The sequence below is a fragment of the Thunnus albacares genome, chromosome 21, assembly GCF_914725855.1.
Source record: "Thunnus albacares chromosome 21, fThuAlb1.1, whole genome shotgun sequence".
Taxonomy (NCBI): Eukaryota; Metazoa; Chordata; class Actinopteri; order Scombriformes; family Scombridae; genus Thunnus; species Thunnus albacares.
Window position 1 is genome coordinate 15,446,280 of NC_058126.1, and position 13,015 is coordinate 15,459,294.

A 13,015-nucleotide genomic window follows, 5' to 3' on the forward strand; every position below is an offset into this window, starting at 1 on the left:
ATGGAGCTCATTTTTCAGCCTTAACATAAAGAGTCAAAAGAAATCCCTGCTTTGTGAGTGGGATTGACCTGAGTGAGGATTTAAATCAACCTGTTGTGAAGTAAAAAAGTTTCCACACTTTAACTCTTATGCATAGACCTTGCATAAAGGGAGTTCCTATTGTTGCGGCAGTTTCTTTTTGTGCGCAAATGTATGTTTTTGTTTGTGGTTAAATGGCAAACTCTTGTCTACCAAACAGCTGGTTTAGAGCTGAACTTGACTTGTAGGTGAACTGCCCAGCCCTGATCCCTTTGTGGGTTTGTGTGTGTGTGTGTGTGTGTGTGTGTGTGTGTGTGTGTGTGTGTGTGTGTGTGCACCACTGTGTATTTATCCTCTTGTGAAAGGTGGTTAGGGACCCATAATAGGCATGCACAGGCTGGCCAGCACAAGATAGCTGTTGTGAATTACAGACCAAAGCTACCTCAGTCCTTGAGAGTCGCTGCTGTCTGGCAGAGTCAAATTGTTTTGCTCACTGTTCCCTTCTGAGGATCAGCTCCTGTGATGTACACTAAGAATAGCATTAAAAGACTTCATTCTCCTGCAGCTGACAGGGCTTTCGATGGTTTATTACCTAGCTCAGCGCGCAACAATATACCATCGCTTAAGCTATTACACAGATACCGTGCCTGTGCTTTGAGTGAATTTACAAGTGATTGTATTTTTTTTTTAACTAATGCACTCTTCCGCTCTTCTCTTGTGTATTTGATTTATTTCAACTGGGAGAAGAAAGGAGAGTTAAATTGACTTGACAGGACTTGATTGCTGACTCTGTTTTGTTTTATAATGCAAGCGCCAAGCATAACAGCCTCTGTATTACAGTATGGACGTGGAACATTTGTCAGGAAGTTTTCATAAACAAGTCAAGACTGTGAGGCTGGGCAAATATTAAATATGCCAGTATTTACCATAGAACCAAACTGCAGAGAAGAATTGAATTATGCAGAGCTCTTACAACCCACCCCCATCCCTGCACCCACATGTGCACACACACATGTACACACAAGCGTACAGTACATAAGGAGCTGTTCAAACAGCACAGATATATAAGCGTACATAACAAGTGCTAACTACACACATGCACACATCTTCAGTTTTGAACAGGCAGACACATAAATACACACACACACACATACTTAGGCTGTGCTTAGCACCAGGAAACAAGTTGTTTTACGAGCCAACCTCCATCTTGATAGGGGGAAATAAAAGTCCTTCCCCTCCATCTCTCCTGCAGTGCCCCCAACTCCTAAATCAGACCCTTGAGAAGGAGAGGAGGGGGAGGTCGCCCTAGGCACCTCTAGTGGCTCAGACAATAGCAGATTTACAAGGTTTTAAATTTCTACGAGGGCCCCTCATCAACCCAGCCATGGCCCCTTTCAGATGACGGGACCCTGCGAGTTTATTACCTTGTCCTAGGACAAAAACAAATGCCGCTCTCTGACATGAATACTGACTGCTCTTGTTACATTTGCTATGAGTTTTGTTGATGGAAATCTCCAGCGAACCTCCATGAAAGCCTGACGGCAGCGTTGAGAGTTCAAGGCGTTCAGCGGCAATCAATCATTCAGTCAATCACTCAGTCCGTCATTACCGCTTTATTTGCCGTGCACTTTTAAGCAAGTGCTGAATGGTTTGCTATAAACCCAGGCCAAAACCTCAGAGGAGGAGTGAGCCAAGAAAAGAGTGGTGAGCGTGTACTTCACTATAATTTAGAGAAAAGTGTCTTGAATTGATTAATGTAGAGAGCAGGCTAAAAAGAAACATGATTGAATAAAGTATATGAGAGGCTACATTTTCATTTCACTTTTTGACCAGTCAACAAAGCCAATGCAATTTTCTAAACTAATCCTGAGTGGTCCTCTCCTACACCCGCTGTATTTATCTCTTCTCCACCTCATTCAGATCCCTCTCCAAATCTGGTCCCTGTTGAATTAAGATGTGACATGGCTAAGCCGTGTGGGCATTAGCCTTGATTTGACTCTGTCAAGCTTGGCCACGTTTTAGAGTAGCCCTCCCGTGGTTGCAGGTGTTTGTCTCATTTATTGGCAGAAAGTGTAATTTTGTCCCGCTGCCTAATGCTGCTGCTTGTCAATGGATAGATAATGGTGCCGCTGCTAACTGCTAACGGCGATATGTGTGTTTGCTTCTGTGTTTCCATAGGAGGAGTGCCAGAACTACATCAGGGTGCTGCTGGTAAATGGGAACAGGCTGTTTACCTGTGGAACCAACGCCTTCACGCCCATCTGCACCAACCGAACGGTATGAACAACAACATCAGTTCCTGTTTGTGCCCTCTTTTTTTGCTTGTTTCTCATTCTGCTTTCCTTTGACTAGGTTCACATGAATACTAATCATTCTTGCCCAATTAAGGCTACTGTTACTATTTAAGTTGCCCATGTCCCATCTGTTTGTCTTGATTAAATTAAAGTCATTTTGCATATTCATGACGGTGAGACTTTACTGCTAGCATGTTTACTGCCGGCTGTGCAAGCTATTATTACAATATTATCTTATATAGACCACACTACTGCTGTTGTTTTTATAGTTGATATTGCAATGAATTATTTCACAGGGAAGTGATATTTGAAAATGTACTGTGTCTTTTTACTACAATAGCGTTGAATTGTTTGCTCTTCATTATCTCTCAAGTTTCTCCAACCCATCCATTCACTGGTGGACACACGCTCATATTAAATAGAGGAAAATTCTGAGATAATAGAATTACATTACAGAAACATTTCTCTCATTATTTACATTCAGCTCACAGTGATAAGGTAGTGCTTTGTCCAAACTAAATAAAGGGGAAAGAATAAATAAACACGCCAGGTTAATTAAAGCAATAGTCAGACATTTTGGGTTAGAGAGTTAGTTGAGAAGTTTGACAGCACTTCCATGTCTGTATGAAGCTACAGCCAGGCTTAGTAAGCTTAGCTTAGCAGAAAGACTGAAAGGGGGGACAGCTAGCCTGGCTCTTCCCAAAAGTTAGAAAATCCACCTACTAGCACCTCTAAACATCACTAATTGACACGTTATCTCTTTTGTTTAATCCATAGAGAAACCATAGTGTAAAAACGTTGCGGTTTTAAGAGGAGGTTAAGCGCCAGACTATTTCTTGGCCAGGAGCAATCCTCCTGAAGTCTTGTCATAAATGTGAGGCTGCCAGGCAACCAGCAGAAACCTGGAGAAGTTTGCTCTCAGCCAAGAAAGCAAAATAATGTCAAACTACTGTTCAACCAATGCTTTAACAAGATTTACTGTATTTATACTAATTTTTCAGGGACAGTTGTGTTGTTCGCTGCAAAAAACTAGCCTTTCTGATGCCTTCAACTGCTTGTCCCTCAAAAGTTTCAAATTCATGTCACAGTGCAGTATTGAAGTTGACAGCAGCCATAGCTGCTCAGTTTATTTTTATTTTTCTGTAATATGCATCACATTTGTTAGTCAGTGCTTACTGAAAATCAATATGAGAACACCTGTCACTCCAGGAACGCAACTTAATAAGTCATTATCTCGGAACAACAGTGATTGTTTTGTCAAGCTGGGTGGGCCTGATAGTATTGTGAATATGAATATTGAGTGGAATTGATGGAACTAACAGTATCAGAAGCAGAGGTCGAGGTTGATCAACACATTTAATCAAGGTGTGACTTGAGACGTGATGTTAATATCACAGGATTTACTGTATGAGTTCCCAGCTCCTGTTGTGCTTTCAGGGAAGGTAGACTAATTTCTTATTAAGCGCAGTTATTTAAGAAGTGGTGTTACCTCACACTTGTTAAATGTTGTAATCAAAACATTGCCTGAAGCTCATTACTCCCAATAATCATGGTTTTGGTCTACAAGTAAACATACTCCTTTCCTCATCTGTGCTGCTATGCTCTTCTTCTTGAGTCATTGCAGTTATTTAGCTTCTATTCTTTTGAATCACATTATCTTCGCCTGTGTTTAATTCAAATGCAGTTAAATATTTTCACCACTCTCTCTCATGCTTCTACAAATTCCCTTTAGCTTTTAATCCCATGTTTTAAAGGGATGTTTAGTCAAAATGTTGAGTCGCTATTGTGTTTCAGCAGGCTCTTGACACAGTGAGGGCACAAGATTTTTATATGTATTAACCACTGGTTTTTAACTTGCTGCTACCCTTTCATTTTTTATTACAAAAGCATACAGCACTAATAACCGTGTTTCTTGGTAAATGAAGTGTCAGCATAGAAATTTTTTATCCACTACTGTTGGTGACAAGTGCTTTCTGAAGTAAAGTATAGACCAGCATTTAAAATGTCAGAGTATTGTGCTTACCTTGGAACAGCAATCGGGCCATATCAAATATCTGCGTCTCCATCTCTGGGATTTCAGAGGAGGAGGTGGCAGGAGTTTACTATTATGATGACATTTGTTTTTGTCCAAAAGCACTGCATCCAAAGGTCACAGGCTCATAATGACTGTTTACCACTGTGAAAATACATATAGTTGAAATGTCATGACATTATTATAGCAGTATTTCATCAAGCACTGTCATATTTACCCACTGAACGTCTGTTAATATGAAACACTGGTTGGGCAAGGCAACAGCAATAGAATCACACTCAGACAGATTTACTATCAGCTGTGATGGATGAACAGAGAGGGGACAGAATATCCTATTAGTTTAATAAGTGCTATGTGGTTACAGATTAAACAGCTGTAATTTCACTGATTTTTAGCCATCCTACCACTGATGATGATGACAATGATGGTGATAATGATAGTGATCATGGCTTTTCTTGGGGGACAGAAGTCAGGGGGATGCTTTTACACAAAAAACATCATAAGAGAGCATGTTTCTATTGTTTTAGAGAGGATATTGTATGAATGCAATGTTTGGTTACATTATAGAGTGATGAATTTATGTGTTTGGTTTTGTAAATACAGTATTTTGCCAAATTGAATATCAAATTAATTGAATACATTCATTTTTGTTCATTTCTATAAGCAAAAATAATTTTATTCATTCATTCATAACACAATTTGAATTCTGAGCCTGCATTATCACCAATGAATCTAGGAAAGTCTTTCCATTATAATTCAGAAGGAAATATGAAATAAAATATACTGCAGCAAAGTTTCTGGGTTGTGCTTAAAAAACTAAACTCATTCTTATGCCTCCAAATACTTTGAAGGTTAACGTGCCGATGAAGCTGGTGCCACTTCATGTGGCTGGGGAGGCCGATACATGAGCCACACACTCCTCCCCCACAGGTGGGGCAAGGGAGCCCAGATATTGGGGTAATGCTGGCAGTACTCTGGTGTCGTTGGGCACGTCTTTCAGTCCTCCTCTGTTGGTTGGTGTAATTTATTTGTCTGATCATTGTAGCACAAGTGACCTGCCAGGCCGATCTATCAAGTGCCAAAGGTTCAAGATGGGTTGTGTTTATATTGCAGTTCTTCAGGAGGCCTTTGGTATAGTCCTCATAGCACCTCTTTTGTCTGCCGGCAGCCCGTTTTGCATCAATGAGTTTCCCATAGAGGGATTGGTGGGGTAGACGGTGGTCAGGCATGCGGATAGTAAAGACCTATCCAGCAAAGATGTTTTTTAGCCACTGATGCTTCCATGCAGATGAAGATGGTCATCGAAAGAATCTGAGTATGGGGGAATTGATTTTCCCAAGACAGGCTGAGGATCTTTTGAAGGCATCAGATATGGAAGGCCTCCAAGTTTGTGATGATGCTGTCTGTATAGGATCCACATTTCCCATAGAGCAGAGTGGAGCCACATACTGCATGGTATACGGCAACCTTGGTACTGACCTTGAGGTTTTTGTTTTCAAAAACCCTTATGCGGAGGTGCCCAAAGGCTGACCAGGCTTTGTTGAAGCAGTAGTTTTCAGTGTCAGGGGAGCAGTCTGAGGAGGGTGTGCAGCCAAGATAGGTGAACTGGTCCACTACTTTGAGTGAAACACCACTGATTTGGAAGCTGGGGGGTAAAGGAGGTTGAATAGTGAGTTGTGCCATGACTTCAGTTTTTTGAATGTTGACCTGAAGACCAAAGGACCGGTGTAGGCCGGAAATTGTTTTGGGCATGCTGCATGGATTCTGGGATATGTGCCAAGACAGTGCAGTCATCTGCATATTGAAGCTCACAGATTCGGCAGGTCTTTGACTTTGTATGGGCCTAGAGTCGTCAGATGTTGAATAGACTTCCATCTAGTAGGTACTCCAGATGAAATCTCTGTGTCATGGCGGAAGAGGTGGGTGATTGATGAGAGGAGGAGATTGAACAAGACGGGTGCCAGGACACAGTCTTGCTTCACTCCAACATTGACCTTGAAGGACTCTGACTCGAGTCCTCCTGTGAGTATATATAAAGATTCTAATCTAATCCCAGTCACTGCCAGTCATTCTCATACAGATTTTTTAAAACATCTTTAATATTTGTGACTAACATCGACGATTGACGTCACTTTTGTGTCACCCTAGGGTACCAGTAAATAAATAAAAGAAGGGGAAAATGGGAAGTAAAAAGATTTGTAGTGTGAGTCCACCGGAATGAAATGGAGGAAAAGCTGATTGAGCGGTAAAGAAAACAAATGTGTCTACAAATCAAAGAGCTATACAACTGACCAGAACCTGAAGTTAGCTTCATTTTACAGAGTTCACTACCTCCAATTTGATCTGTAGACTATACAGTCCACATTACCCATGTCTCTCCATCCAGGACCTCACCCAAACCTGGCTGGTTCTTGTGGGATGTCATTACTGATCAGTGGTTCGGTATTTTGCTTGTGTGATTACTCATTCATAAGGTTTATGCGCCTTCCTGACTGTCATAGACCAAAAAATCAGTGTCAGTTGGTGGAAACAATCTTCATGTGTGGTCTATCTTGTCTTTGTGGGTTTCAGCAAGTCTTCAGGTTTGTCCCCAGCTTTAATCTCAAGATGAGAAGGAGTAAGCACAAATCAAAGAAGTTGAGTTCGATATCTGCTCACACATGCATGACAGATAGCTATTAGGATGTGTCATTTGCCAGCCATCCACAGTGAAATATCAGTAAAAACCCTGTGCACTAACCAATCTCAAATCACACTTGCATAAGGCTTATGGCTGGATTTCCTGTCATAGCGGGTAACTAAAAATTCTCTCAATAGCCACAACAGCGTCTCAGTAGCTCCTCACATAGCAACCAACTGGCTCTCACAGCAGTCTGTGTAAGCTGTGAACTGTCGCTGAAAAGTCTCTATTGGAGGCATTCAAAGTCACTTCAATGTCCTACTCGCACAGCTGCTTGGTGTTTTACAGAGACGACTTTCATTTCGCTTCCTCAATATGCATTAGATGCACTGCAGTGTATCTATTTATCACTCTTCTTCTCGTTTTTTTTAAAGATCCAATTGACCTAAACACAGCTATTCCGGCCCGCAGAATGAGTCCTGTCAATAACAGGCTTTCATCTCAGTCCAGCGGAAAACAGACAGAGCTGCACTGTTTTGTTGTGGTTTGGGTGGAGCAGAGGTGGCAGGAGTTAACAGAACCCTTGATCCAAATCGACCGGCTTCAGGAAATTGGCTAAAGAACTCGCCTTATTTCCCCCAACACATGCACTGAATTGGGTCTGGTCTCCTGTGTGGAAGAGCTGTCCACAGATTATTCAGTTACTGAAAATGTGAAAATGTGAGAGGAGAGGAAAGATTGAGCTCTGAATCTTTCAAGACTGAGAGTTGTGCTGTCACTGGGGGACTTCTGCAACCAGAGATAAGTCAAAAATGTGGAACCTTGATTGATAGAGAAGTAATTACAAATAGAATAATTTTAATTATTATTTATGGATTTCAAAACCTGAGATTAGTGTTTGTTTTTTTTACTTTGCATCATGGATTTGCCCTCAGAACTTAGATGAACTTGGAAGGAAGCACAAACCATGAGCTAATCCCCATATACTGTGTTTCCTTTTGCATCATAAAATATAATTACATCTTGGATTTAAAAAATGCATTACGCCTTTTTGGTATTCGAGGCTGACTCACTGAGCTATGGCCTGTATTTTTTTAAGTAGGAACCAGTGCAGTGTGTCAAGGCTAAGCCAGGGTCATGCTGTAAAGTATTTTTAAAAAGCGCAGAGCTGGATTTGGCCTCACATTCAAAGCCAGAAAGCAGGGGAAGACTGCATCTCACATCAAGCCTCTTTTGAACACAGAGAGGCTTCTCAAAGATGTGGTATAATAATGTTATAGCCAGGCAAACAGCTGGTTGTCCTGCACAGACATCAGAAACCAAACCAAGGAAACTGTGAGGCCAAAAGTAACTTGATTTAAGGAGCCTCTTTGAGGAATTTTATTGGTTTCTTAACAGGTGGTTTCTTAATATTGAAGTTGAAACAGCTGGTCTATTTGTATGTTTTATGCTGCTAATGATTCCAAATGTGTTCTCTGATTATGTTTCTCGCTCCTGAAGGTTTCGCTCGTATATATCTTTGTGTGTGTTTCGCAGTAGATGTAAACCGAACAAAACATAATGAGATGAAGTATTTTTTTCATCTGCACCATTTGCATATTGGCAGCAACAAACAAAACATTACCAGACTTCTCTGGTTTGCATTTTAATGTTGCCCTTTGATACACTGTCTTATATTTTTTGCAGGTTTTCTACAATGATCCATTATTTAGAAACAAGAAGAAAATGCACCCTATCCCCAAGTATATTGCATCTTATTGCTTTAGTTACTCAAGGGATACTCCTGTTACAAATAATCAATCGTTCTCTTTTAGCTGTGTCTAGGCAACGTCTGTGTCCTGTCAATACTTATTTTTCCTCTTTCCATTAAAAACCTTCCACTTTCTTTCTCTGTGTTGCAGCTGACAAATCTGACCGAAATTCACGATCAGATAAGTGGGATGGCTCGGTGTCCCTACAACCCACTCCACAACTCCACCGCCCTCATCACCTCCAGCGGGGAGCTTTATGCAGCCACAGCCATGGACTTCTCTGGACGAGACCCTGCCATCTACCGCAGCCTGGGCGGCTTGCCACCACTGCGCACCGCCCAGTACAACTCCAAGTGGCTCAACGGTAAGGAGCTGGGGTGCAGATAGAGGTGTTACAGTGTATATAAATGGAGAGGAGTCAAAAGTTGAGTGGTTAGATAAAGATAAAGAGACATTTTTAAATATAAAGAAACAAATGAAGGAGAAAATTGTCATTTGGCTTTCCCACTTCACAGCAATTGAACATCACCGCTGCAGCTGGTGGGGATTCAGTGTTTTGCTCAAGGATACTTAAGCACGGCAGATGTTTATCTGACATGGGACTTAGAATCAGCATCCCTTGGTTGAAGGATTGTATTTCTCCTCAAATCACCACTGTGGTGCACCAAGTAGTGTAGCGAATGCTGGAAAAGAAGAGCCTCTCTTCATAATTGTTCTGTTGCCTTTTGTCAGTAAAAACTATTATTTCTATAGTTACTAAGCAACTAGAAAATCTTTATATTTAACTCAGCCTTTCTTTGAGTAGCATAAAATTGTGAATTCTGTCAAAAATCGATGTCTTTTTTCCCTGAAAGCTCAGACCTACTACGAGCACTAAATGCCTCATGGAGCCTCAGTGCAGATTGGAGAACTTCAGACAGCTTATGGTGTCCAACCTACAGAGGAGCAGGTCAATCAGTATCTTGTCAGCAAGTGACTTTTATCTGATTCACATTTAAGCTAAATTGAAAAAATAAATTAAAAGCCACCACATACATTGCTTTGGAGCAACCTCTGGGAAAAGGCTTAATAACTAATTTTATGGCGAATTGATTTTTTTCCTCTGTCTCCCCCTGCACTGCCCTCCAAAGGTGCAGAAGAGAAGAGAGTTGAAATGAGGAGGAGGGGGAAACACTTTCATTTAAAGATGAATTAAATCACTGTCAGCAAGAATAAAGTGTACGGTTTAGATCCAATAATGTCATACATAAAGATGAACGCCTTAGCTGTGACAGTGTCGTGGAGGTCGCATGTTTCAGATAGGGTGAGAGCTATTATGCTACAACTGTTTTGGTCATTTCTCATCCTAACCTTTAGGTTTGGGGAATGAAAAATGAGTTTTCTTATTATTACACAACGCCATTAATAACATGGCCTGTAGTTATTAATCCTGATCACCTGCTGTTGTGTGGGCTGCACGCTCACACACACTGCGAGTCAATCTGTCATAACATACATCCATTCCACCCACTCTCCCACTCCCTCTTACTCCCACAATCTTAAATATTTTCCTTTCTGTATTTCTTCCTCCTTTCTGTGCATTTTATCTCTCTATCTCTCTTTTTCTAATGTCCGTTCCCACACTCATTTTCCTCTCCTAACTTCCTCTGCTGTGATATCTCCTTTGACAGAACCGAACTTTGTCTCCTCCTACGATATTGGCAACTTCACCTACTTCTTCTTCCGGGAAAACGCAGTGGAGCATGACTGTGGTCGGACGGTGTTTTCCCGCGCTGGGCGCGTCTGTAAGAATGACATCGGCGGCCGCTTCCTCTTGGAAGACACGTGGACCACCTTCATGAAGGCCAGGCTGAACTGCTCCCGGCCAGGAGAAATCCCCTTCAACTACAATGAGCTGCAGGGAACTTTCTACCTGCCTGAGCTGGAGCTGCTCTACGGCATTTTTACAACCAATGTGTGAGTTATAATTTCACAATAATAAAATGACAACAAATTCCAATTCATTGAAAACAAACATACTTGGCTAAACATATTTCAGTAGTTTAATTTATTATGCTTTTCCTTATTGTCAGTCATATATATATAATGTTAAAATGTGATGTTCATATTAAACCTGACCAAAGTGTCAAATAATGAGGTAAATGTATGTAGAAGTAATCCCTGTGAGCCAAAAGCACCGGCTTCAGACTGCTCTGAATGTTCGGTTTCCAACAGTTTTTTCTCTTTGAGCCCAAGCTGACGTCAAATCATGATGGATTTCTTTATATGGTCATCTGCTCCATGCATAGCACACGAGTTCACTGCTCCGCTCCACTAGGACATTAGGACATTTTTCCATTGTTTTAGGGGTTGTCACGCGGAGCCATGACTCAAGTTGAGCTGGCACGCTGTGAGTGTTTTTCCATTACACAGCACGGCAAAGTAAAATAAATTTTTTACCTGTTGGAGGTGTGCTGGTCATCTGTAGCACTTCATCAAACATCATCATCACTGTGGCTGTTTCTACTTGTACTATCCCTCCTTGCATTATTTCTAATTGATCTGCTAAACAAATAGCTCCAAACAGCTTCATACATTATTATGTCGACCGGTTTTTAGCACTGCTAATGAAGCTCTGCTAATTCAGTGAGGAACACATTTCATTTGCTGTAAATTCTTCACAATAAAAGTCTCCTATATTTAGTTATTTAAAAGCTTTTAATATGAAGCAGTAAAGCAGGAAATGTTGGGTTTGCATCAGTGGTAACTTAACCTGACAGTGATACTGCTGCCCCTCAGCAGGCTCCGGAAAGCTGGCCAATCAGAACCGAGTGGGCTCTCTGGGAGAGACAGGAGTTAAAACTGCCTGTTAAGAGACAGGCTGTTAAGAGATAAAAAAGTTTTATGAAGAAGAAGAGTTTTTCAAACTGTGAATTATGTAAAGCTACTCTAGTGGAGTCCAAGAATAAAAATATAGAGCTGGAAATGAGCATAATAGGCCTCCTTTAACAAATATCTCTGTTGACAAATTCATTTTCCATCACAAGTGATTTCCTGGCAAATTATTATAATTTGCATACTTTGAAGGAAATCCAGCCTTTGTAAATAATCAGTCTAAGTCAATTATCAAATCGTTTGATCACAAGATTTAGTTATTTTAGAGCCAGTTCCACGGTTCTATTTGATAGTCTGTATAAGTTGCACTGTTAAGAATATACCAACGGTAGACTCAGTGCACAGCATGTTAATATCACTCAGATTTTCTGATTTTTAAATCTTGTTCTTAATGCACCCACAGAATAGCTCCCATGATTAATTCAGTGCTTTTGGCATCACATCACACACATTTGTGTAAACAGACACCTCGACTACATCCATGTTAACAGGCCATGTGACCTTTTGGCACCATGCACACTGAGTATATAAAATTGACTGACATATAACATGTTTTTTACATGGCCAAGTGGATCTTCAGTTGAATAGCCACTAGAAATATTCTCTTATATACACCCAAACTGGCTACACTTATACAAGCTGTTATTTCCCATTTAAATCCAGTGACAGAAGCTTACCATCACTTATTAAAATTGTACTCTGTATCGTGCTTATAAGAGATGGTATGCACCCATGGATGAAAACTATTATTTTCATAAACATTACAACCCTGTCCTCTTTTTGTCTCTCCATCATTCATTTTTTTTCTTTCCCATACACACAAACACACACTCATGTGCACACACACGCACGCACGCACAGACCATTATTAAAAGCTGAGTAATCTATTCTTTATGGTCAATGCCTTCACATTGCTGAAAAAGAAGTCTTTTGAAGGGTATTGGAAACATTTCCCCCTGCAGGCACAGAGTTTAATGAACAGCCGCATTGGATTATAATTCACATCGCCCAAGTCTCACAGTTTGAGTTGAGAGTTAATACTCTCATTCTTTACTTTCTCTTCGGTGGGAGGAGACCGGTACTTGTTGAAACTGACAGCTTAAAAAGTCAAAGCTGTATTTCAGGCTCGAGATCTGTACAGTTAATCAGACAAGCCGAACAGCTTAATTGTGTCCCATTGCTGGATTTATAATCCAATAATGACGATCACTTACACCGGCGTATGCGTCTGTCTGTCCAGTGTTTGATTTGTATTGTTGGCTGAGAGTAATACAAACAAATACAAACATGCAGAGGTCAGTCTTACAAATACAAAATCTGAACAGTCTCTTGCTATAAGGTGTCCTTTTCTAAATTTCTTTCTTCTAATACTTATCTCTGTTTCTCCCTCTCTCATCCATCATCCCCTCTATCCTCTTATCTCCCT

At 40.8% G+C, this 13,015-nt stretch overlaps 1 protein-coding gene across 1 annotated transcript in view; it reads left to right on the forward strand.

Moving 5' to 3' along the window:
- Positions 1 to 13,015, forward strand: part of sema5a (sema domain, seven thrombospondin repeats (type 1 and type 1-like), transmembrane domain (TM) and short cytoplasmic domain, (semaphorin) 5A) — a 124,064-nt gene that overhangs the window by 60,159 nt on the left and 50,890 nt on the right. Inside the window, exons 6-8 of the mRNA XM_044340182.1 lie at positions 2,197 to 2,295; positions 8,866 to 9,079; positions 10,386 to 10,671. Coding sequence (XP_044196117.1) covers positions 2,197 to 2,295; positions 8,866 to 9,079; positions 10,386 to 10,671 — 599 coding nt within the window. The remainder of the gene's footprint in view (positions 1 to 2,196; positions 2,296 to 8,865; positions 9,080 to 10,385; positions 10,672 to 13,015) is intronic.